Genomic DNA, 27,149 nt, shown 5'->3' with positions numbered 1-27,149 from the left:
TGTATTGACGCCTGTGCCTACTTTTCAGAATACCCAGAGACGGACCGTGACTGATTTTAAGAAGTAATAGGAAAGATAACATTTTGTCCTAGGACTCTTTATCTGTTGTTGTTGTTGTTGTTGTTTTTAAATCAACACAAAGTCGTTTTAAGGCTCTAGTACAAGTGTGCTTGAGTAGTTGGCAAGAGACTGAATTCCAGGGTCCAGAGCAGCACACATCAGCAGGGCCTAAAAAGGCCCCAGGATGGCTCAGGGGTATGTGGTGCGTCCATCAAAATGGGTTCAGTTTAAACTTAATTTTGCATTCTTGAGGCCCAGTGAACTTAACATATTAAATATTAGAAAAATATAACCCTTGCATACCTATCAGAGTGGCCATCACATATCAGAATTCAGTAAGCAGTTGGTGAGTAAATGAGCGAATACAACATTATTATAGAAAATTTGGAAAGTTGAGAAGAACAGAATTGCTCATGATCCCAACACTTTGACATAGTGGTCACCAATAGTGTGTGTGTGTGTGTGTGTGTGTGTGTGTGTGTGTATTCAGCCACATGCACAGGTATAGTTCAGATTTTAATGTAAGCATGGTATAAGTAGTTTTATGATTTCTGATTCCTAAAATTGAACATTTTATGATAACCATTTTCCAAACGGCTATACTGTTTTTATAATTCTAATTTTAATGGCTGCATAATATTCTATCTAGTAATTTATCATAAGCTAGTTACATATCTCATATTATCAGACAGTTAGATTGCTTTTGAAGTTTTATTTTTATGTTCTTATTCCAGTTAATATCTTCATTCCTATACTGTTTTCTTCTTTTGAATTATTTCCTTATAATAAATGATCAGAACTGGTTGTAGAATTGACTCCTCATTTTTTCACTGTAACCAGTAATCTATTTGACTTCTAGGTTCATCATGACACCACCTGCTTTGGGGTATTAGCATTTAAAAAACTGTATTTGCTCATTTAATAGTGCAAGTGGTACCTCCCTATTTTTGTTTTCTTCATGGAAGAAAAACCAGTATAGCAAAAGTCCTATTCACTAAAGTTGTATGTATTAAAATTTTACTTTTGTTCTCTCTACCACATTAATATCTTTTAAATATGCCATGTGTAATAATGTAGGGTGATTTGTCTCACTTTTGTTCAATTCCTGTTTTTTTTGTTTGTTTGTTTGTTAAAGCTATCTGTGGAAGCACGTAAAGAAATGACTGGGAAGGCTATTAAGACAGTCAAACATTTTATTGAGAAGCCAAGGAAAAGAAATTCAGAAGAAGACATTCAAGAGGCTAGTGATTCTAGGATGACCTATGCAGATGCCTTGAATCATCTGGAGAAGTCACTGGCTCACCTGGAAACCCTCAACCACAGCTTCATCGTTTCTCTGAAGAATAGTGAGCAGGTAATGAAATGCAGACTTCTTCTGTGTGCTCACCCACTCAGATAATATCAGTGTATTCTTTCATTTATCCTTTAAAGCTATATTCGTAGTTTTGATAGGGTTTTCAGTCTTGCAGATTTTTTTTTCAATAACCATTTTTTTTATTGAGGTATAGTTAATTTACAATGTTGGGTTAGTTTCAGGTGTACAGCAAAGTGATTCAGTTTTATTTAGATATAAATATATATATATACACTCACACACACGTGTGTGTGTGTGTGTGTGTGTATCCTTTTTTCAGACTCTTTTCCATTATAGGTTATTACAGGACATTGAATATAGTTCCCTGTGCTATGCAGTAGGTCCTTGTTATTTATCTGTTTTATACATAGTAGCGTGTATATGTTAATCTTAAACTCCTAATTTATTCCCCCCCTCCAAATCTTGCAGATAATGGTCTTAAATCTTTATCCTTCAACCTCTTCATTATCTCTTGATTGTCAATTCAGTTTTCGCTTCTTTAAAAAGGATTTAAGGCCACTTAACACAATTGATAACTTGGGGAGGAAGGACTTGAGGAGGTGAGAGGGGTGGGAGAAGGGGGGCCGGGATGGGTGCCTGGGGTGAGAAAGTGGTTGCTAAAGCTGAGAAATGATGAAGACTATGGTTCTCAAGCTCAACTTCTAGCTGGTAGATGTTTTGCTGTCCAATTGAATAATGATATATTTTTTCCCCCTAATCTTCAGAAGAATTCAGAAATAGCCATCCATACCTGCTTCAACAGTTTTTTTTAAAAAAATTATATGTACTCATCCTGTTTTTATGTTGCATTTTCCAGTATAACTTCATTATTGATATGACTTTTTTGGCTAATAAAGTTGTTCCTAGTTGGTTTCTTGTTGAGACCCTCATGGTGTCTCAGAAAGCACCCCATGAGAGTCAGGAGCCCCTGCCATGGTGAGGTTTGGGGACCAGGGTGTTGGGACTACATGGGGAAACCCTCTGTAGCCTTTGGAGCTTTTCTTCTGTATTGTCACAGTCATGGAAATTTTAATATTCTTTTCCATAACTTAAAAGTTGACAAATCAGTAAGTAAATGATTTTCATCTAGATGAAAACAGTGTTTAGGTATATAAAAAAAAATTCCATTTGCCCTTTAATGCTATGGTGAATGAACCTATAAATGGCCACTAACCTCCTCTTTTATTTTTCTTAAACCTTACAAGTTTATTGAATTGTATTCTTGGCTTGTAAAAAATATTCCTGACCAGAAAGATCAGTCAGTGGAGAGGAGTCCAGATAATGAACAAATGGAAGACTTCAAAATATGTATGAGACACAGAAATGTAAGCCCCTCATGCAAAAGATAATGGGAAGAATTCAGAAGTCTGACAGCACTTTTATTTCATTCTGTACTTTACAGCGCCTGTTAGGCTATCTGATGAATAATATTAAATAATGGTATGAGCAATATAGAAGCCTTTGCAGGGAGCAGATTGGCTTTACCAATCTTGATTTTATCCTGTTGATATTTACATTTCTATAATCAATAATTATAAGAACTAGGGTAAAATTTGGATCTTCAGGTAAAAGTGATTTATACTTACTAGTATAAAACTTTTAAAATACGTATTCATTTTTCTAATCAAGTATTCTATATTCATATCCGGAGAATTGTCATTACTCTCCTTGGAATAAGTATTGTCTTTCAGTGGCTAGAGTAGTGTGTATGGGGCCAAGGGGGTTATTGACAAAATCAGCCATTTGCTTCAGCTAGATTTCAAGGTACCAAATAGCTACTTGCAAATGTTAGACTGTGGATGGTCTGTAATAGGAGCCTCTTCTGATTCCTAAATTGGACATTATATGATTTTGTTAAGGCGCCTTTCAGAGCAAACGCTGGAAATAACTTCAGCCTCATATATTTGTCCCTTTTAAGTTCAGGCCTTGATTTTAACCTCTTTATATATACTGCGTGAAAGAACATCTTATATACTCAAGAAGGTTAGTGCAATTTCAGTTACAGGCCATTGGGGCCTCAATTTCCTCTTGTCTCAGTAGGGATACTAGTAATTGCCCTGCCTAACTCACAGACTTTTTTTTTTTTTTTTTAATAGAAAGTTTAAAAAACAATGGGGAGAATAGTAAAATGAAATCTCATGTGCCCAACTCCCAGCTTCCACAGTTATCAAAATGTGACCAATCTTATTTCACGCCTACCCCTACCTACCCTTACTACGCTCCTGTGGATCATTTTAAAGAAAAATCCAGTCATCTTTTCATTTTATCCACAAGTCCTTCCATATCTATTTCTAAAAGATACGTTTAAACTTAACCACTACAGCATTACCAGTAAAAAAGGTAATAGTAATTCTTCAATATCATCAAATGTCCAGTTAATGTTTAGATTTCCACATGGTTGTTTTGAAAGACAAAGCAGTTATACTGAGAATTACTTGTGAAAGTTGGAAAGTGTTATTAACATCAAGTGGCCGTATTTGGTATGCTGAACAATGGTAGCTGGTGTCCTATTTCTTAAATTATTTGTTGTCATGTTAGTTTGTACAGTATTATCAAAGAGGGGCAGGCAGCGTGGAGTGGGAGAGTGCAGTGGGGAAAGTAGAATCTCGGATTCTAATCCTAAGATCCATTAATGGCTGGCTCTGTGACTTTGGACACGTTACTTAACATCTTTGGTCTTCTATTTCCCTTTTGGTAAAGTGGAGCTAATTAAAAAACTCCTTGTGGGATAATGATAAACATTAAATTAGATGACATATGTACAATACCTGGGTTGACATAGTTGATGCTTAATAGATTATAACTGTTATGTGGTTATAGCACAATAATAATAATAGAGAAATTTGCCCTTAATGAGCATTACTTTGTGCCTAACATTGTGCTAAAGGACTGATTTTTATATTATTGAATGTTTATGACATCCTCTATTCATAAGAAGTGATTGTCCTCATCCTCGTTTTATAGATACTGGAAATTTGAGATCACAATGGCTTACTAATTAAAGCGAGGATTGCACTCAAGCCTGGGTGGCCCTGGAGACCAAGCTCTTGACAACCCCTACGTATTCCTCCATGTGGTGTTTGTGGTCATAGTGTATTTGGTTTGAGAGCTTCTAGGTATATTTCACTCTGTCCATGTAGACGTGTAATTCCTAGTTGATATTTACATGTTGAATTCCATATGTTTGCAGGAAACGCTGCAGAAATATAGTTACCTCTATGATCTGTCTCGGTCAGAAAAAGGGAAAGTTCAGGATCAAGCCGTGGCCATGTGTTTAGACGGTCAGCCTCTAAGAATGATTCAACAGCTGCTAGAGGTGGCTGTTGGCCCTCTTGACATCTCACCTAAGGATATAGTACACAGTGCAATAACGAAAATCATCTCTGCGTTGAGGTAAGCTATAAAATAGTCATTGAGGAAAACCGGAGCTGATATTTTGCCAGTAATGTGCTTGTTTCACGGTTGTTAGAAAGGTAAAATATCATCATGTATGTAGGAGCATTTTATAAAGTATGATGTACTTTATAAAAAGTGATAGATTATGATTAGACTTCTCATGTCTTAAAATATCTTGTGAATGGAGAACCATGGAAATGTTCTTTGGTCCTGTGTGTAACATGACATTGGTCCTGTGTGTAACATGTCAAGAAGCTAGCTAACTTCTGGGTAGACCCTCTCCCCCACCCAGATAATTCTTGAAATAAGGGAAAGGCCAAAATGGCATGTGAAGCAGGTTGCTAAGTGTCCGACTGTCATGTGACTTCAGCGTGGATTTTCAGAGCTTGTCTCTTCTAATTCCCCTTTTTTGTAGCAGTGGGAAACCAGTTCCCAGAAGTTTCTTTTGAAGTACACAAGGCAAGGTTAATCATATACTGAAGAAGTTGGACATGTGTTAAGTATCTTAGGACATTATTTACCTGCAATTAATGGCATAAAACTGACAATTGAGAAATTCTAGCTTTCTGTCGATAGGCTGGTATCTTTGTAGGAATACATCCCAGGGGATTAGGAAAGAGGGAAAGTTGAGCTAAGAAAATAATGAGGCATCAAGTGCTTTCTGTGAATAATGCAATTAGCCTAAAAGATTTAGTTGTGTTTAAATTATTCTTCTTTTAAGCATTCTTTGTAATTCTGTGTTGCTCTTGAGGAACTTTTTGATTAAATGCGTGTCAATCTTCAGCAGCTGAACTGAAATCAAATGAGTCTTCATCAGTTTAATTACCCAGCTTCATCTTAATGCTCTGAGGTATCTGGTAATTTTATATACAGGGAAAGAAATAAAATAGTGTAACACTTTTTAGAAATCGCAAATGTGAAATGAATAAAGCTTTATTCTGTTACGAGCTTATTATGTTTTGGTGGTGGTGGTGATTATAAGAGCCACTTTCCTCTTTCAAATGATGACAGATAATTGTTTGCCATGTTTTGTACCTTTTTGATTCAGTTATCTTTTATTATTTCTTAAATCAAGGCTTAGATGAAGCTCACAAAAACAAAAATTTGAAAAATTACTGCTTTGAATATAATTTAGTTTATTTTTCAAAAATTGTACATTTTCATATAATTAAAATATGATATATTTTTACATTTATAAAATTCTGATGTAAATTATACTCCTTTCTCTTTCCCTGTGCCCAGTTCTACTACTGAAGATTTTGTTCTGATCTAATAAATGTTAGACATAGTGCACAGAAGACATTCAATAAAAATGAATTAAATCTTTCAGTAGTGGGAGGAAGGGGAACTTCAGTTCACCTGCCTCTTTTTCAAAGGAAAACAAATTGCTGTTGACTATGTCCATAACATTTACCTTTTAGAAAGTTAGTGAAATTTAGTAGGCATAAAATGACAGAGGGATGAACATACTGAATCCAGCAGTTGGTTTAAATCATATAACTTAAACTATTCAAAAACTCATCTAAAACTTCTCTTTCCTCTGTTACATTTTCAGAATTCAGTAGAGTTCCAGACATATGCATTTGTAGAATGGGCATAATAGGGCCTGTCTCGTGGGCTGTTGGGATTATTAAATGTCAGGATGTATGTGAAGCACTTAGCAGTGCCTGCTACCTAGTAAGTACCATGTAAATATTAGTGTTTTGAAAAAAAGGCCAGCTGGAGAATTTAGATTATTATATACTTAATGCTTAAAATAGCTCATATTTTTAATGCCCATTGAGTATTTCTTTGAATTTTTGGATGACAGAATGCAAGTAGATTTTCTTACTCTCTCTTTTTCCTTTTTTTTTCCCTTTTCCTCTACTCTCGGTAGGAAAACAAACCTATATCAGACTGTGAGCTCCGTAAGGGCAGAGGTTTCATCTCCATATCCTTAGCGCCCAGTACAGGACTTGGTACCCTTGTGGGCTGCATATACCACGAACGGCTATGAGCTGGCAGTATATGCTGTGCCGAGATCCAGCTGGATTCATCCGCGTGTAAACGCCCCACTTGTTTCTGAGGCTTGAGCCATCCTGTTCTGATTCCGTTCCTCTCTCTGTCTCTCCCTTCGCAGTGGAGGCAGTGCTGACCTCGGGGGGCCGGCGGACCCTCTCCGCGTCCTGGAAGGGGTTGTTGCAGCCGTCCACGCCAGTGTGAGCAAAGGGTAAGGCTGGAGCAGTTTGTGGGTCTCACTGAATGGCGTTCCTCAGAGTCCCTAGCATTACTTTTAATATCCATGTTTATGAAGCTTCCGTGACTAAGCATCTTTTCTAGGCGGTTCTGAAGGAAGAGCTGAGGGCTTTCTGGAGATGCATTTTCCCAGCTGTACTCTTAGCCCATCAGCTCCAGCAGGACCCTCTCCTGCTCTCCTGGGCCCTGCTGGCCTCAGAGAGTGTGGTCTCTTCCCACCTCCTTCTGAGGGCGGCCAGGGAGAGGAAACTGCTCTGCTTCTTAGGAGAGCAGGGGTTTACGTCTCCAGGAGGTTAAGTGTACTGATTAAGTATGGAAACTCCGAGAGTGTATATGTTATTTTTAAAAAACTTTATGTACGTTAAATCTGTTTTGTCTGAGGACTGAGAGTGTAGAGGCTTTGTAAGTCTAGGAATGTGTGTGTCTCCAAACCATTTTAAGAAAGAATCTTTCATTCAGGTGCATTGGTAGTAGCAGTAGGAATAACAGCAACAGCAAAATGACAGTTACATATTTCCCAGAGTGTACGAAGATCTTTCCTATGTCTGGTATCCATGGCAACGCTGTAAGGCCTCACCCCCATTTCCTTTGATACAATGATGATGAAGCGTATTTGAGAAACGCCCTCATAGTTCATTCAGTAATATTGTTTTTGTTTTTTTTTAAATTTTTTTAATATCATTGAAGAATATATTTTTTTAATTAATTAATTTATTTTTAAAATTTATTTATGGCTGTGTTGGGTCTTCGTTTCTGTGCGAGGGCTTTCTCTAGTTGTGGCAAGCGGGGGCCACTCTTTATCGCGGTGCGCGGGCCTCTCACTATCACGGCCTCTCTTGTTGCGGAGCACAGGCTCCAGACGCGCAGGCTCAGTAATTGTGGCTCACGGGCCCAGTTGCTCCGCGGCATGTGGGATCTTCCCAGACCAGGGCTCGAACCTGTGTCCCCTGCATTGGCAGGCGGATTCTCAACCACTGCACCACCAGGGAAGCCCAGTAATATTGCCTTTATTTGCATATTGCCTTCCGGTTACTGTTCAGGTACAGGTACATTTCTACACGATTTCGATCAAAATGTACGAACACTTCTCTCTTCTGTTTTAGTTACTTGCTATTGGAACTCTTTCCATTGATCTTTGTAGATTTAGTGGTTATGATTTTTGACGCCTGCATATGTGGTTGCCATTGTCAGATGAGGAGAGAAAGTCTGGGAGAGAGGAGTTGACTTGCCCAGAGTCAGGGGCCTAGGAAATAGAGCCAGGAGTCCGGTCTGCCCCTGCGTCATAATTTAGGGCTCAGGTGCCTTTATAGAATGTCTCCACGCATCGCTTTGGGCCCACGGTTTGAGTGAAAGAACATGGGATAAGCCATATGGCTGGGTCTGGCAACCATGGCCAGCAGGGCCCTCGACCTACTGTGCCTTTTACTTTGCACGTTTTTTCTAAACTCCCTTGCTTGTGGGTCTTTAAATGGTAAGGAAGCCACAGCTGTGGCTAACGTGGGCTTCTTATTCTAAAAAGAAATGCCACTGTTGTGCACGTTTAGTGTGTGTCATGTTCCGTACTCGGTCACAAACAGTTAGTTCTGGGTAGGAGGAGCTCAGAGTCTTACAGGGGAGACCAGCTTGCCCGCGCTCCCAGTTACCATGCAATAGTGGTCAGCGCTGTGCAGAAAGCAAGGTGGAGGGAGTGGCTTATTCTGCCCAGGGAGGTTAGGGCAGGATCCACACGGGGCGGCATTGGAGCTGGTCTGTGACATCTGAGTCTGCGAGAAGGAGGAGGTGTAGTCCAGGCTGGGGACACCGCTTCAACAGGGCAGGTGCAGCAGATAGCAGGGTGGGCAGAGATGCTGCGTGGGAAACCCTCAGCCACTTTCTAGAGGGTCCATCGAGCGGCTGCCGTTCCGGTCACAGCCCATCAGTCAGTTCTCCGCTCCCCGCTCCCCTGTGAGCCGTCGCACAGTGGCTGTCAGGTACCCGGACCTGGATCCGGGCCTCACGTGATGAGAGGGATCTTCACGGGCACTGCTTTAAGCCCCTTCCAGTGGGGTCTCTCAGTCTCGTCCCACTGGGAACATCTCAAAAAATTAGAAGGCAGTGTTTTTCTTAGTGAATTTCCAGCCAGATATACAGAAGAATCCAACTTGGGTTGCTTGAATACAGACTGTTTTTTTAAGCTTCGATTTCCAAAGAGGAAGACATTGGGGAATGGAGAATCAGAACAAGATCTTACTTTTCATCCCAGAGACACAGACTAACAAAGGCTTCTTAACAACAACAAAAAACTTAAGTGAACATTTTTTTTTTTTTTTTTTTGCTTAAAAAAGAAAAAGAGGAAGACAGACAAAGTCATAACTTCATTCCTGGCAAGTGTTCTGTGAATGTGGCCAGTTAAACCTGACACCCTTGGCTTCAGTTCTCCTCCCTGAGAGCGTGTCCACCAGAGTCACAGGGGAGTCGCTCTGTCTTTTCTAGGTAGTTCCCGGGGAGCGGGGTCTTCAGAGTGACATGGGGATTTACACTCTTTTAAAGTAATGCTCCAGGATTGGCAGATACAAACTATTATATGTAAAATAGGTAAACAACAAGGTCCTACTGTATAGCACAGGGAACTATATTCAATATCCTGTGATAAATCATAATGGAAAAGAATCTGAAAAAGAACATATGAATGTATGTATAACTGAATCACCTTGCTGTACACCTGAAACTAACACAACATTGTAAATCAACTATACTTCAATTTAAAAAATCAAATAAATAAAGATAGAGTAACACTCTTGGGTCACTCGCTCATTACTTGGTCTGACATGACTGACTAACCCTCTAGGAGGCCACGCCAGGCTTGTGTGCCCCTAACCCTCTCTCAGTCCCAGCCCTGTAATGTGAACACCCATTGCCCACTATGGCATCTGTTTAAACGGCAAATCATCTCTCTTCATACACATTGTCAGCTGTCACAAACACACATGTGTGCGTGTGCACACACACACACACACACATCATATGCTCTTAGGTGAGGCATACACCATCCCATAATATTCCTGGCAGAGAGATTGAAAAGTCAGAATTATGGTGTGTGTATTAATGGGTACCACCAAGAGTTCAGTTTTGTGTTTAATTTTTAGACAGTTTATGCCTTCATCAGCATGTCCTGCTTTGACTTTTTATATTGGTACAGGTATCATCTACCTTTTCACTGCAGCTCCCGCCTCTCCCGTGAAGCCCCCTTTCCCTCTTCTTCTACCTGTGCTAAGGGTGAATGACGTGAAACCACAGCACCTGGGCAGGTACCAGTGGAGCCAGCAACCACCTGTGCCGGCAGACTTCCTTTTAAGTTTAGCCACATTCTTGCTTCTAGATACCAGGATTAAGTCTTCTAGGGATTTGAAATAGTGTCAAAAACCTTTTTTTTTATATCTTTATGGAGTATAATTGCTTTACAATGTTGTGTTACTTTCTGCTGTATAACAAAGTGAATCAGTTATACATATACATATGTTCCCATATCTCTTCCCTCTTACGTCTCCCTCCCTCCCACCCTCCCTATCCCACCCCTCTAGGTGGTCACAGAGCACCGAGCTGATCTCCCTATGCTATGCAGCTGCTTCCCACTAGCTATCTATTTCACATTTGGTAGTGTGTATATGTCAGTGCTACTCTCTCACTTCATCCCAGCTTACCCTTCCCCCTCCCCGTGTCCTCAAGTCCATTCTCTACATCTGCATCTTTATTCCTGTCCTGCCCCTAGGTTCATCAGAACCTTTTTTTTTTTTTTAGATTCCATATATATGCGTTAGCATACAGTATTTGTTTTTCTTTTTCTGACTTACTTCACTCTGTATGACAGACTCGAGGTCCATCCACCTCACTACAAATAACTCAATTTCCTTTCTTTTTATGGCTGAGTAATATTCCACTGTATATATGTGCCACATCTTCTTTATCCATTCATCTGTCGATGGACACTTAGGTTGCTTCCATGTCCTGGTTATTGTAAATACTGCTGCAGTGAACATGGTGGTACATGACACTTCTTGAATTATGGTTTTCTCAGGGTATATGCCCAGTAGTGGGATTGCTGGCTCATATTGTAGTTCTATTTTTAGTTTTTCAAGGAACCTCCATACTGTTCTCCATAGTGGCCGTATCAATTTACATTCCCACCAACAGTGCAAGAGGGTTCCCTTTTCTCGACACCTTCTGCAGCATTTATCGTTTGTAGATTTTTTGATGATGGCCATTCTGACTGGTGTGAGGTGATACCTCATTGTAGTTTTGATTTGCATTTCTCTAATGATTAGTGATGTTGAGCATCCTTTCATGTGTTTGTTGGCAATCTATATATCTTCTTTGGAGAAATGTCTATTTAGGTCTTCTGCCCATTTCTGGATTGGGTTGTTTGTTTTTTTGATATTGAGCTGCATGAGCTGCTTGTATATTTTGGAGATTAATCCTTTGTCAGTTGCTTCATGTGCAAATATTTTCTCCCAATCTGAGGGTTGTCTTTTCATCTTGTTTATGGTTTCCTTTGCTGTGCAAAAGCTTTTAAGTTTCATTGGGTCCCATTTGTTTTTGTTTTTATTTCCATTTCTCTAGGAGGTGGGTCAAAAAGGATCTTGCTGTGATTTTTGTCATAGAGTGTTCTGCCTATGTTTTCCTCTAAGAGTTTTATAGTGTCTGGCCTTACATTTAGGTCTTTAATCCATTTTGAGTTTATTTTGGGTGTGGTGTTAGGGAGTGTTCTAATTTCATTCTTTTACATGTAGCTGTCCAGTTTTCCCAGCACCACTTATTGAAGAGGCTGTCTTTTCTCCATTGTATATTCTTGCCTCCTTTATCAAAGATAAGGTGACCATAGGTGCGTGGGTTTATCTCTGGGCTTTCTATCCTGTTCCATTGATCTATATTTCTCTTTTTGTGCCAGTACCATACTGTCTTGATTACTGTAGCTTTGTAGTATAGTCTGAAGTCCGGGAGCCCGATTCATCCAGCTCTGTTTTTCTTTCTCAAGATTGCTTTGGCTATTTGGGGACTTTTGTGTTTCCATACAAATTGTGAAATTTTTTTGTTCTAGTTCTGTGAAAAATGCCATTGTTACTTTGATAGGGATTGCATTGAATCTGTAGATTGCTTTGGGTAGTATAGTCATTTTCACAATGTTGATTCTTCCAATCCAAGAACATAGTATATCTCTCCATCTGTTTGTATCATCCTTAATTTCTTTCATCAGTGTCTTATAGTTTTCTGCATACAGGTCTTTTGTCTCCTTAGGTAGGTTTATTACTAGATATTTTATTCTTTTTGTTGCAGTGGTAAATGGGAGTGTTTCCTTAATTTCTCTTTCAGATTTTTCATCATTAGGGTATAGGAATGCAAGAGATTTCTGTGCATTAATTTTGTATCCTGCTACTCTACCAAATTCATTGATTAGCTCTAGTAGTTTTCTGGTAGCATCTTTAGGATTCTCTATGTATAGTATCATGTCATCTGCAAACAGTGACAGTTTGACTTCTTCTTTTTTGATTTGGATTCCTTTTATTTCTTTTTCTTCTCTGATTGCTGTGGCTAAACTACGAAAACTATGTTGAATAATAGTGGTGAGAGTGGGCAACCTTGTCTTGTTCCTGATCTTTGAGGAAATGGTTTCAGTTTTTCACCATTGAGAATGATGTTGGCTGTGGGTTTGTCATATATTGCCTTTATTATGTTGAGGTAGGTTCCCTCTATGCCTACTTTCCAGAGAGTTTTTATCATAAATGGGTGTTGAATTTTGTTGAAAGCTTTTTCTGCATCTATTAAGATGATCATATGGTTTTTCTCCTTCAATTTGTTAATATGGTTTATCACATTGATAGATTTGCGTATATTGAAGAATGCTTGCATTCCTGGGATAAACCCCACTTGATCATGGTGTATGATCCTTTTAATGTGCTGTGTTGGATTCTGTTTGCTAGTATTTTGTTGAGGATTTTTGCATCTATGTGCATCAGTGATACTGGCCTGTAGTTTTCTTTCTTTGTGACATCTTTGTCTGGTTTTGGTATCAGGGTGATGGTGGCCTCGTAGAATGAGTTTGGGAGTGTTCCTCCCTCTGCTATATTTTGGAAGAGTTTGAGAAGGATAGGTGTTACCTCTTCTCTAAATGTTTGATGGAATTCTCCTGTGAAGCCATCTGGTCCTGGGCTTTTGTTTGTTGGAAAATTTTTAATCACAGTCTCAATTTCAGTGCTTGTGATTGGTCTGTTTATATTTTCTATTTCTTCCTGGTTCAGTGTCGGAAAGTTGTGCTTTTCTAAGAATTTGTCCATTTCTTCCAGGTTGTCCATTTTATTGGCATATAGTTGCTTGTAGTAATCTCTCATCATCCTTTGTATTTCTGCAGTGTCAGTTGTTACTTCTTCTTTTTCATTTCTAATCCTACTGATTTTCTTCTTCTCCCTTTTTTTCTTGATGAGTCTGGCTAATGGGTTATCAATTTTGTTTATCTTCTCAAAGAACCAACTTTTAGTTTTATTGATCTTTGCTATTGTTGCCTTCATTTGTTTTTAATTTATTTTGATCTGATCTTTATGATTTCTTTCCTTCTGCTAACTTTAGGGTTTTTTTGTTCTTCTTTCTTTTTTTTTTTTTTTAAATAATTCTTTATTTATTTTATTTTTTTTATTTTTGGCTGTGTTGGATCTTTGTTTCTGTGCGAGGGCTTTCTCTAGTTGTGGCAAGCGGGGGCCACTCTTCATCGCAGTGCGCGGGCCTCTCCCTATCGCGGCCTCTCTTGTTGTGGAGCACAGGCTCCAGACGCGCAGGCTCAGTAATTGTGGCTCACGGGCCTAGTTGCTCCGCCGCATGTGGGATCTTCCCAGACCAGGGCTCGAACCCGTGTCCCCTGCATTGGCAGACAGACTCTCAACCACTGCGCCACCGGGGAAACCCTGTTCTTCTTTCTTTAATTGCTTTAGGTGTAAGGTTAGGTTGTTTATTTGAGATGTTTCTTGTCTCTTGAGGTAGGATTGTATTGCTATAAACTTCCCTCTTAGAACTGCTTTTGCTGCATCCCATAGGTTTTGGGTCGTCGTGTTTTCATTGTCATTTGTTTCTAAGTATGTTTTGATTTCCTCTTTGATTTGTTCAGTGATCTCTTGGTTATTTAGTAGCATATTGTTTAGCCTCCAAGTGTTTGTATTTTTTACAGTTTTTTTCCTGTAATTGATATCCAGTCTCGTAACGTTGTGGTCGGAGAAGATACTTGATACGATTTCAATTTTCTTAAATTTACCAAGGCTTGATTTGTGACCCAAGATATGATCTATCCTGGAGAATGTTCCATGAGCACTTGAGAAGAAAGTGTATTCTCTTGTTTTGGGATGGAATGTCCTGTAAATATCAATTAAGTCCATCTTATTTAATGTATCATTTAAAGCTTGTGTTTCCTTATTTATTTTCATTTTGGTTGATCTGTCCATTGGTGAAATTGGGGTGTTAAAGTCCCCTACTATTATTGTGCTACTGTCGATTTCCCCTTTTATGGCTGTTAGCATTTGCCTTATGTATTGAGGTGCTCCTATGTTGGGTGCATAAATATTTACAATTGTTATATCTTCTTCTTGGATTGATCCCTTGATCATTATGTAGTGTCCTTCTTTGTCTCTTGTAATAGTCTTCATTTTAAAGTCTATTTTGTCTGATATGAGAATTGCTACTCCAGCTTTCTTTTGATTTCCATTTGTATGGAATATCTTTTTCCATCCCCTCACTTTCAGTCTGTATGTGTCCCTAGGTCTGAAGTGGGTCTCTTGTAGACAGCATATATATATGGCTATTGTTTTTGTATCCATTCAGCCAGTCTTTGTCTTTTGGTTGTAGCATTTAATCCATTTACATTTAAGATAGTTATGTATGTTCCTGTTACTGTTTTCTTAATTGTTTTGGGTTTTTTTTTTAACATCTTTATTGGAGTATAATTGCTTTACAATGGTGTGTTAGTTTCTGCTTTATAACAAAGTGAATCAGCTATACATATACATATATCCCCATATCTCCTCCCTCTTGTTTTAGTAGGTCTTTTCCTTCTCTTGTGTTTCCTGCCTAGAGAAGTTCCTTTAGCATTTGTTGTAGACCTGGTTTGGTGGTGTTGAAGTCTCTTAGCTTTTGCTTGTCTGTAAAGCTTTTGATTTCTCTGTCGAATCTGAATGAGATCCTTGTCCGGTAGAGTAATCTTGGTTGTAGGTTCTTCCCTTTCATCACTTTAAATATGTCCTGTCACTCCCTTCTGGCTTGCAGAGTTTCTGCTGGAAGATCAGCGGTTAACCTTATGGGGATTCCCTTGTATATTATTTGTTGCTTTTCCCTCGCTGCTTTTAATATCTTTTCTTTGTATTTAATTTTTGATAGTTTGATTAATATGTATCTTGGTTTGTTTCTCCTTGGATTTTTCCTGTGTTGGACTTCTGTGCACTTCCTGGACTTGATTGACTATTTCCTTTCCCATGTTAGGGAAGTTTTCAATTATAATCTCTTCAAATATTTTCTCACAACCTTTCTTTTTCTCTTCCTCTTCTGGGACCCCTATAATTTGAATGTTGGTACATTTAATGTTGTCCCAGAGGTCTCTGAGAGTGTCCTCAATTTTTTTCATTCTTTTTTCTTTATTCTGCTCTGTGGTAGTTATTTCCACTATTTTATCTTCTAGGTCACTTATCCGTTCTTCTTCCTCAGTTATTCTGCTATTGATTCCTTCTAGAGATTTTTAATTTCATTTACTATGTTGTTCATCATTGTTTGTTTGCTCTTTAGTTCTTCTAGGTCCTTGTTAAACGTTTCTTTTATTTTCTACATTCTATTTCCAAGATTTTTGGTTCGTCTTTACTATCATTACTCTGAATTCTTCTTCAGGTAGGCTGCCTCTTTCCTCTTCATTTGTTTGGTCTGGTGGGTTTTTACCTTGCTCCTTCATCTGCTGCATATTTCTCTATCTTCTCATTTTGTTTCACTTACTGTGTTTGGGGTCTCCTTTCTGCAGGCTGCAGGTTCATAGTTTCCATTGTTTTTGGTGTCTGCCTCCGGTGGGTGAGGTTGGTTCAGTGGCTTTTTTAGGCTTCCTGGTGGAGGGGACTGGTGCCTGTGTTCTGGTGGGTGGGGCTAGATCTTGTATTTCTGGTGGGCAGGGCTGCGTCTGGTGGTGTGTTTTGGGGTGAACTTCGTATGATTTTAGGCAGCCTCTCTGCTAATGGGTGGAGTTGTTTTCCTGTCTTGCTAGTTATACATACACATATATATATATATATATACACACACATATATATATATTCTTTTTCATATTCTTTTCCATTATGGTTTATTACAGGATATTAAATATAGTTCCTTGTGCTATACAGTAGGACCTTGTGGTTTATCCATTCTCTATATAATTGTTTGCATCTGCTAATCCCAAACTCCCAATCCATCCCTACCCCACCCCACTCCCACGTGGGAACCACTAGTCTGTCCTCTATGTCTGTGAGTCTGTTTCTGACAAAAACCTTTTATAACGTTTACAATTAAAGATGAGATTACAATAATTAATTATTCAGAGGCTTGTGCCGATTACATTTATTTTATGAGCGTGTATGTTTTCTCCCATTACAGATATACCTCAGGGATATTGAGAGTTTGGTTCCAGACCACCACAATAAAGTGAATATCACAATAAAGCAAGTCACACAAAATTTTTTGGTTTTTCAGTGTATATAAAAGTTATGTTTATACTGTACTGTTGTCTATTAATTGTACAAAAGCATTATGTCTAAAAAAATTGTGCATACCTTAATTAAAAAATACTTTATTGCTAAAAAATGCCAAAACATTTACAATAGGAACATCAAAGATCCCTGATCACAGATCACCATAACAAATATAATAATAATGAAAAAGTTTCAAATATTGTGAGAATTACCAAAATGTTATACAGAGACATGAATTGAGCAAATGCTTTTGGAAAAATGGCATCAGTAGACATGCTCAATGCAGGGTGGCCACCAATTTGTTAAAAAAAAAGACAGTGTCTAAGTGAAATAAAGTGAAGTGTAATAAGGTGAAGTGTGCCTGTATTTATGTATATCTGTAACATCATATTTTGCGAGTATATTTTAAATTTCTAGTTTGTGTTAAGGATTAGTTTATTAGTTTGCCTAGGGAAAAGTTTCAGAAAATTCAGCAGCTAAAATTATAGTGTTCTAAAATAATATACCCGTTAAACCAGGAACTAAGAAAATACCTTGATGCGTTTTAAAAACAAAAATCTAATGAACATCCATTACTTATTCTTATTTAACAACTCACTCAGTCCTCAGAACCACCCTATCATATTACTATTATTGTCATCTCCATTTTACAGATGAGGAAATGAAGGTCAGACAGGTTTTGTAGCTTGTCTGGGGTCGGCCAGATAAAGACGTGTTGTGAATTTCTCTTATCGTATCTCATCTTTTTCTGACATTAAAGAGCCTGCAATGGACTGTTAAGGCAGTGCTTCTCACACATCATTCTGTTTAGGAATTGCCCAGGGATCTTGTTAAAATTCACATTTTACTCGGGTAGGTGTAGGTAGCGCCTGAGATTCTGCGTTTCCAACCAGCTCCCAAGTGCCCCTTAGTCCATGGACTGAACTTTGCAAGGTCTTAAGGCATTACTTTCTTCCATTTTCTCGCCTCTTCCACCTCCTTCTCTCTGCCTTGGCCTTATTTCCTTTTCTACTCCCTGCCTTCATATACCTTTAAAAAATTTCCTAACAGATATGACCCACAAGTGTGAACCAGTATATTAGTGATTCTCAAAAGGATGTACAGAAATAAATCCACTCAGAAAACAGATAATTAATGAGGAATTCCTCTGTGCACCATTCAAAGAGGGAGAAAGATTGCCTTCAAAACTATTGAGTATTTTAGGAGTCTTTGTTTGTTTAAATTGCTGCTTAATCACAGTAGCAGCTTCAGCTGTCTTAAAGCTTCGTGTATATTGAACAGTGTCAGATCATTCAGGCTTCATTGAGCTGTTTGGAGTTACCTAGGGACTTCACATTATTTTTAAAGCACACAAAAGACCCCGCCCCCCCCCCCCCCAAAAAAAAAGAAAAGAAAAAGAAAGCCCACTAGAGCAAATGGAAACCAGTTTCTTCTTCCTCTTCCCGCTCCGTGAGGCAGAGTGAATCACCAGATGATCTCCAGGTACCCCCAGTGCCTGAGCCCTCTGTTCTGTGATATGAACCCTGCTGGAAGCCATGGTCGCCGACCCGGAGGGTGGATCCACTCTACCACTGCAGTGTTCCTCGGGGCCACCTAAGGCCGTATTTATGACTTCACAGCTGCCGTTTCTGCCACGTTACAGTGAGATGTGTCCATGTTTCTATTGATGAATGAACCTCAAGAAGATCTTCTGATTGGCATACATTTGAGAGCAGCCACAAAGACGTTGTTAGTATTTATTTACCAAAAGTTAAGATTTGAGATTGGAATTCTGCACACACCAAAATTATTGCCTTTGTAGGAATTTGTCTTTTAGTATAACTTGATTATGATAATTATTTGAAAAAAATCACGCTTTTTATACTACTGCAATGCCATTAACACGTTATGCATTCATTTGTTTTCAGTTCCCTTTTACTCTTTGTCAGGTGCCCCAGTTGTTTCACGGGAGCTGATGAATAGAAGACATTGTCCTGGGAAATGTCTGCTCCCCGAGTTCCGTGTGTAGTGAGGAAAGTGTGCGCAGCGTGTGGATCGGTTCCTTAACTGAGTTCAGGGACCTACCCAGAATATGAGCACTTACGTCTCTCACTGTTCGCTCGCTCACATTAACTTGCTTTCCACCCCGGGCCCACCCACCTGCCTGTCCTTCTCTCTCTATCTAGCCTAGCATGTTACAGATCAGTTTGCAAACTCATTTCCTACTGAGGCAGGCAGGTAATGGAAATGAGCAAGGTGGACGGGGCTTAAGGGAAGGTAGGAAGTGTGGAGGCTGAGGGGGACTTGAGAGCTCAGGAGGCCTTATCTAAGGGGAGCAGCTGCCAGTGAGTCCTTATCTTCCAGCATTTAAAGGGGAGCTACGTTGTTAAGAGAGTGGATCCTAAGAGATCTCATCACAAGAAAAAAACCATTTTTTTCTTTTTCCTTTTTGTATCTATATGAGATCATGGATTTTCACTAAACTTATTACTATGGTAATCTTCACAATATATGTAAGTCAAATCATTATGCTGTACACCTTAAACTTATACAGTGCTGTATGTCAATTATATCTCATTAAAGCGGGAGAAAAAAAGAAGAGCTGGTAAAGCTTCACTGTATAAAATTTTTAAATTTTGAAACATTGGTATATACTGTGTGAGCCAATACAAAACGCTGGCTGCTGGTTTATAGCTTCAATCTAGAAGATTGGACAAAGTGACCTTCTCTTCCCTTCAGGCATTCCAATTCTATGACATTTATATTTACAAGAAATCACAAAGGTCTATGTTTGTCTTGTTTGAATGCAGTCTTTCCTTCTCCCGTTCTCAAATAAGAACAATAATTTTATTTTGTGTAGTGCATCATGATATATAAAGTGCTTTTCGTATTTACTGTCTCTTTTAATAGACCATAATCATTTAAGTTCAAAGTTGGGTTATCTTCATACGTTTATGCCATGCAGAATCTGCAAACTCTTATACAAAGGATCAGCTTGTTAATATTCTCAGAATCTATCTTTTTTCTTTGATTCAATAATTGCCTTTGTTTAGTTGGCATTTCTTTTCCGTTCCTCTGTAGTTTTGTGAATATCCTCTTATACTACCTTACTTACCTAGTAGAACATCATATTCTCAAATAAATCATTCAGTGAACCTAGTTTTGTTGTCATTGTTGCTGCTGTTGTTCTTTTCTGTTAGTAGAACTACTCGTATATTTCAGAAGACTCCTTATCTTTTGGGCCAAAACTGATTGTGTGAATGTGTGTGTGTTTCCTTTAGTAGTTAAGTTTTTAAAAAAAAATAGTGTACTGAATTACCCTGTGTAGTATAATAACCTCCCCCCACCACAGAAATCCTCATTATAGGGAAAGAGGTAGAAGCAAATGTCTGTGTATTTGCAATGAAACTGAGATACTTTTCTCTATTACCTATTTTATATCTTTTAAAAATCATTTGTATATCTCTTTTATAATAAGGTAAAAATGTTTTGAAATCATGTTCTCTTTTTATTTCTAAGCTCATTAAACCCTCTCCTTGCCTCCATAAAATGCTATAAAAATGGAATCATTTTCCTTCCCATTCTGGTTTTTTTTTTTACATTGTAAAAGTTGTAATTGGGGGCTTCCCTGGTGGCGCAGTGGTTAAGAATCCGCCTGCCAATTCAGGAGACACGGGCTCGAGCCCTGGTCCGGGAAGATCCCACATGCCACGGAGCAACTAAGCCCGTGTGCCACAACTACTGAGCCTGTGTGCCACAGCTACTGAAGCCCGTGAGCCTAGAGCCCGTGCTCTGCAACAACAGAAGCCACCGCAATGAGAAACCTGCGCACCTCAGCTAAGAGTAGCCCCCGCTCGCCACAAGTAGAGAAAGCCCACACACAGCAACGAAGACCCAACGCAGCCATAAATAAATAAATAAATATATTAAAAAAAGAAAGTCGCAATTGGTTATTTTTTACCCACCTGCTTATCTTGAAAAATTTCAAACCCACAGAAAAGTTGCAAAGATTGAAAAATAATGACTATATTCTCTTCCCCTTGATTCACCAATTGTTAACATTCTATCACAATTCTAACATTCTGTTTTTCCTTCTCTGCCTCTGTATATGTGTGTGTGTGTATTTGCAGAATCATAAGAAAGACTACGAATTTTAAAAACTCAAATTGAAATTAAAATGTAAACTATTTTGCAGCTAAAAACTTTAGGAGATACTGTCTAGTCGATTTCCTGGACAGCTTTTCCTACAGAGCTGCCTTTCATTTCTGTGCAGTCTTATTGAGCACAGATGTTCACAGTATATAGCCAAGTTCATCTATAACATAGTGCTTCTAGAACACAATGTTTCTGTTTTAGGAATGAGTTTTCGTAATTTTATTATGTATTTGAACTATCAACCAAAACTTAGAGCAGTTTTTTCCAAAATGTCCAATGTTATCAACTGCACAGCAAGTTGTCAGGTAAAAGGAATCTAAATCTAATGACTTGGAAAACGCTATGATAATAATCTCTCTGTATCACATCAGTACCTGAATAATTTTAATCTACTGCCACAGTGTTCTGGAATTTGCCCCCATTTGGTTCAGTAACATTGCATAGTGATTGACAAGGCAGTAAGATAGTCCAAGTTCAAATATTGGCTCCATGACTTACTGTGTGACTGTGGACAAGTTATTAAACGTCTCTTTGGTTGCTTCCTTATCTACAAACTGGAGATGATAACAGAATACATGAAAAAGATAGTGACGATGAAGTGATGTAATTCATGGCACACAGCTTTCATAGTTATTATTATTAACAGTTTTCATTCTTGTTCACTGTATGCAGGTCTTGCATTATTTTTGTAACTTCCATCTGGTCTTCATGACTCCAGCTTCTTCCCATTCTAGCTCATCCTACCTGCTCCCCTCTTGGCACTTGGGTGACAGGGTCAAAAATATCAGCTTCTTATTATGTGAAATTGGCTTGGACTCAAAGCCCAAAATGTACTTTAATCTTCTTTTCTCTTGAATTACACTTAATTTGACCAGTGTAGGCCTCACCCAAAGGGCGTGCCCCGGCCTGCACACCTCTCTAAGCACTCACATGACTATGATATCTCACTGCTCAGAAACCCTCCATCATTCCCATTCCACACCATGTAAGACCAATGTCCTCAATACTCATTGCTGCCACTAATTGAAGTTCTTCGTTATGTGCCAGATAATGTATTATGTGCTTTATTATTTCATTTTATGTATTTCATTCTCAACCACTCCACGAGTAAGGGGTTATTATCTATCTCCAATTTACAAATAAGACACTGAGGCTCAGAACCGTTAAGTGACTTCTTGGTCAGTGTAGTGCTGTCAGGAAGTGGTCATTCTGGGAACTGAATCTGGGCTGACGCCTGCGAAGCCTGTGCTTTCAGAGCTTGAGGGTGCGCCACCTTTTCAGCCTGTGTGCGCGCTCCTGGTTATCCAGGTCAGGAGACCTGTCCTCGCTTTGCTCTCCTCTGATTGACCCCCAGACATCTGTGCTTTTATTGCTCCCTGAACATGCGATGTCCTTTGAAATCTTGAACTTTTTTTTTCCCTTGCTCTTCTCTTTATCTGGATTATATTTTCCCACCTTTCCATTTATGTGCCTTCCATTTGCCCTTTGTGATCCGGTTCAGAGGCCACGTCCTCTGTGAAGCCTTCCCTGATTTTACCCACTCTTTCTTCAAGACAATTGTTCACATTTATATTATGTTAATATTTAGAGAATAGTCATTTGTGAAGTCTTTCTGTTTCATTGTATTATTAATTCTTTGAAGGCACAGATCATATAATTGTTCATCCCTGATCATCCAGTACAAACTAGTACTCTGTTGATGCTGATAATAAAATGATGATGATTATTCAGATGATGGTTACTGTTTATTAAATCCTTCCTCTGTGCCACATACAATTCTGGGCACTTTATATAAGTTATCTTGGTTGCAAAGACTCCAAGAGACACACTTTCAGGACCTTTGTCTACTTAACTGTAAAACGGGAATGATGACATTCATGATTTTTATTGAGAGTTGTTAGGAAAAGATTCATAGGTCCATCAAATTCCAAAATAATACTCTTTCCACTACACAATACTGTCTGTTTGCTTTGCAAGTAGTAGATATCCAGGAAATATTTATAGCATTCTGCTTCTTTTGCACCCCAGTTTTGACATTTCTGATACATATTAAGAGTGACACTCATAGGTAAAACTAACAAATGTCTTTGTAAATTTAGGAAATGCTTGAACCAATTGTCCACGGCATTTTGTAATTTATTCCTAAATACAAATAACTAACTTTGTTTTTTTTTAATTTAAATTGCCTTGAAATTGTATTGGCAAGTATATTAAAGAATGCACACTGAGAGAAATACTCAGTGGTATTGTAGAGTTTTATTCTCAGAAGTTTTAAAAAAATTTATGTGGTCTTGTTAGTTCATGGAATTTGGAACTTGATGTGGGTGATTTATTGGTGAAAGCCTAAGGATCTGGTTATAAAAGAATCTATATAATTCAGTGCTTTAGCCTGGATCTCTAGGGCCTTGTGGAAGTGAGGCTTCTGTATGAGTGACCTCTTAACAGTCATCGATAGTAGTAATTCATCGACATCATCATCAAATAAGTTGTTTTCCTAAGGTGGTCCATTTGGGATTATAAGTGAAAAGATTCTAGTACTGGATAGAAAGTTGTACAAATGTCCCCTTCGACAAATCCTTTTAGACCTCCCGTTTCTTTAATAATCACACATTCATATTTTATTTTTAAGGTAGTATCAAATTTGATACTCTAACCCCTTATTTAAATTCTGTCACATAAAAATAGTAGAAAGAACATGGACTTTGGGGTCATACTGCACTAGTATAGTTGTTGTGGGCATATAGTATCACTTCCATGAAGCCTGTTTCCTCATCTATAAAATGGAATTTACATGTACAGCATGATGACTATAGTTAACAATATATTATATATTTGGAAGTTACTAAGAGAGATCTTAAAAGTTCTCATCTCAAGAAAGATTTGTAACTCTATCAGATGATGGATGTTAACTGAACTTACTGTGGTAATTATTTTGCAGTATATACATAAATCATGACGTTGTACACCTTAAACTAATACAATGTTATATGCCAATTATATCTCAATAAAACTGAAAAAATTTTCAATAAAATATGTACAAAGTAAATATATTTACTTTGTATAGTTATTGTCAACTAGTAATAGTTTATATAAAATTACTGAATGATGCCTGGCACTATTAGTATCATTAGTAGAAATAAACCATACTTTTTTCTTTTTCTTTGAATTCAAAGTTATTAACTAGTTGATGAGATAAGCCATTCATGAAAATTGTATTACAAGAGTTATTTTGTTTGCCAAGACTAAAATAATAATATTTCAATCAAAGATTTTTTCCAGATGCCTACCTGGTTATCCAAGACTCTAGCGCCCTCCTATGTGAACTATTATCAATAGAAACAGTTATCACTCTAAAGCAGTGTTCTAATGAAAACTGTTTGATTTGGAAATCTTTAATTTTGCCCATTGAGCTAGTTGTCAATTCAATTCAATAAAAAGAAAGTCTTTTAAGCCCTGGGAACTGGATGGGCACTGGGCATACATCTTCATAGAACTTTGAAATAAGCCGTGCTTCTTAATAAACTTTGCTTAAGAAATGGAGTAGCTAAGAATATATTGATTATTTTTACCTGCTTTCTGTAACTCATTTGAATATGGTACTGTTTAAAAATCACATGCATTTTACATAGTTGTTAAACACCTAATGTGCTTTGCTTTAAGCCATTTAAAACCTACATTTTTCCTCGCAGTAGAAAAACAAATAAAGTCACCCAACAAACAGTTGTTTAGATCAGTCACCGCATTTGATTACTGGAATTAGAAACTACTAAGTCTTTTTTTTTCTTTTTAATCTAACCCTTGATTTTGCAGAGAAGAGCTGGTGTCCTCTGAGGACCTGCTGGAGTGGCTGCGGCCTTTCTGTGCTGACGACGCCTGGCCCGTGAGGCCCCGCATTCAAGTGCTGCAGATTCTGGGACAGTCATTTCACCTGACCGAGGAGGATGGCAAGCTCCTTGTGTTCTTTAGAACGGAGGCCATCCTCAAAGCCACTTGGCCCCAGAGACAGGTAAGGGAGCATCTGACTGCTCATTTCTTGATTACTTTAAACCACCTTCAGGTGAATAATCAGCTTGCTAATGCAAACTTCCCCATGTGTTCATCAGTCCAACTATGTAGTAGTTGAATATGTGCAACAGATTTTGTTTTTATTTTTCCGTATGTTTGAGTATGCATAGTAGATGATGCCTCAGTCACCTAACATGTGTATCTAATTTTTCTCTTCATAGGATACAGTCAGGATTTTTCATAGTATCAGTTAATTATGGCAGCTCACCCTTTCCCTGGAGAAATGCAGATCTAAGTGGAAATTCAGTGTGCAGTATAGCTATTTCATTTCTTTTATGCTCTGCCCAGGCACTAAAATGCCCTCCCTTCTCTTCTGTATGCAGACAGACAAAATGCAGCAGATACACGAGATCTTGGTTTCTCCATATCATCCTTCAGGGCTCACTCAGTCCATCACCTCTCTGGACCCTTCCCTGACCATTTCAAACTTAATTAATTGAACCTTGAGGTCCACACATTTGATCTATTATTATTATTATTACTGCTGTTACTACTACTACTAAAAGTTTTGTCTCCCCACTACCTGAAAACTGAGAAACCCTGGAGGATATACCTATCATTTTTCAAATCCCTCTCAGTATGCTGTGCACACATTCAGAGCTTAAATGCTTGTTGCTTGAGTAAGTGGAAATGCCAATTCCTAAATCAAAGAAATATGGTGGCTGTTGAATTTTGGCTTAGATTCTAAACTGATGCGTCCTGAAAGCATAGGATCTAAGAGTCAGCACTTAATCAAGTGCTTCAGCTTGCAGAGTAGACTACAGACCAATAAAAGTTAGAAAATAAGACTTCCTAGGTTGATCTAGTCTGCAAAAGAGTTTCCTGGAAGTCTGATTCCAACTCAATTTACCTTCTAATTTTAAAGCTTTGCTTCATAATTTCTGTTTGTTTCCTTATTATTTCATTTAAAGAACAATGAACTTCTTTTTAAAAAAGAACCAAATATTAAGGCTATCTCGAGACTCCTCTCAGAGCATCTTTAGAATTACCTCATATATTCTTATTTCCCTCCGTGAGAGAAACAGGTAAATACTGTTCTCTATTCTTCAGAGTTAGGGAATTTGAGATTCAAACAAGATGGACTTATCAAAGATTCTCTAATCTTGCCAAACTGCTGAAATGGATTGTATTAAAAGTCACTAATACCTGAATAATACTCTCTGAAGCACCATGACCATATCACATTTAGTCTCAGCATTTTGCTTTGAATTGCATCAAGAGACCACTAACAGGCTTTTTCAGGAGCAGTCTGTGAGCACTAATGCAATGGGCTATGACCTATACTCCAGGCCCCTGGCATAGTGAATGCTCGAGGTGTGCTTGTTTTCAGCAGACCCGAAGGTTCCCGTAGCATCTCGGAGGTAAGCTCCAAACTAGGTCACGTTATTTTTGCCGTGTGGAACCTTAAGTTCTGACTCATCCTGAAACAAATGAACGCTCTGACTTTTATGTACTTTTCTGACAGAACCTCCATTTTTCAAGTACTCAGCCTTTTTCAGTTGCGTCTTCCTTGATGCCTCTATCCTGGCAGGACGATGAGGCCGGCTTCTGTGGTTGGAGCCTCACTTCATGTCGGATCTGTGCACCGGAAATGTTATGAAGCAACGTGGAAACTGGGAAAAGAGGAAAATATCCATCTTACCTGTTGTGTTGAAACATTAGAACATACACTTTGATATTTGGGTGCAAACGCTTCAGAAATAATATAAGTATAACCACTATTTCTTCTTTTAAGTTTTCCTTGATGTTCCAGTTATTCAGAGAACAAGTTGCAGCTTTTAGATGACTTCAATGACTTCTGGCTATTTCTGAGATTTTAATTTCATCTCAGCTGAACTTTTTCCAAAAACAGTATTTAAGGGAGCTTAGCTTTGTCAAGAATCCTTTTCCATGAACTTTTCTAGACTGACTTGACTTGAAGTTCACTGAATACAAACTGTTGTCTCTCATTTGCAAAGTCTGTCTGTTGCTCCTCGTTTCACCACTGTTTCCTCTGGTGGTGTGAACTTTTCAGGCCCTCAAAAAACATCTCTCCAGGATGTCTCTTGACTTTAGTAAAAGTCATCTCATGTCTCCTTCGCTTTTTAAATTTTCTACCTCCTGTTACTTTCCCTCTGTATAAGAACAATTTCCTGGTCCTTGGAAGCTAATGATCTGAGTTTCTTAAAGTATTTGGTAGTAGAAATAAG

The 27,149-nt window shown here is 38.3% G+C and overlaps 1 protein-coding gene across 4 annotated transcripts in view; it reads left to right on the top strand.

Moving 5' to 3' along the window:
- NBAS (NBAS subunit of NRZ tethering complex) overlaps positions 1 to 27,149 on the top strand; it is a 344,585-nt gene that overhangs the window by 277,962 nt on the left and 39,474 nt on the right. For all 4 annotated transcript variants that reach the window (XM_061168818.1, XM_061168819.1, XM_061168817.1 and 1 more), the window contains 4 exons: positions 1,196 to 1,414; positions 4,605 to 4,807; positions 6,930 to 7,019; positions 24,706 to 24,901. In XM_061168818.1, coding sequence (XP_061024801.1) covers positions 1,196 to 1,414; positions 4,605 to 4,807; positions 6,930 to 7,019; positions 24,706 to 24,901 — 708 coding nt within the window. The remainder of the gene's footprint in view (positions 1 to 1,195; positions 1,415 to 4,604; positions 4,808 to 6,929; positions 7,020 to 24,705; positions 24,902 to 27,149) is intronic.

The sequence above is a fragment of the Eubalaena glacialis genome, chromosome 14, assembly GCF_028564815.1.
Source record: "Eubalaena glacialis isolate mEubGla1 chromosome 14, mEubGla1.1.hap2.+ XY, whole genome shotgun sequence".
NCBI lineage: Eukaryota > Metazoa > Chordata > Mammalia > Artiodactyla > Balaenidae > Eubalaena > Eubalaena glacialis.
The sequence above is the reverse complement of the archived record's forward strand: the minus strand, read 5'-3'. Positions and strand labels throughout refer to the sequence as shown.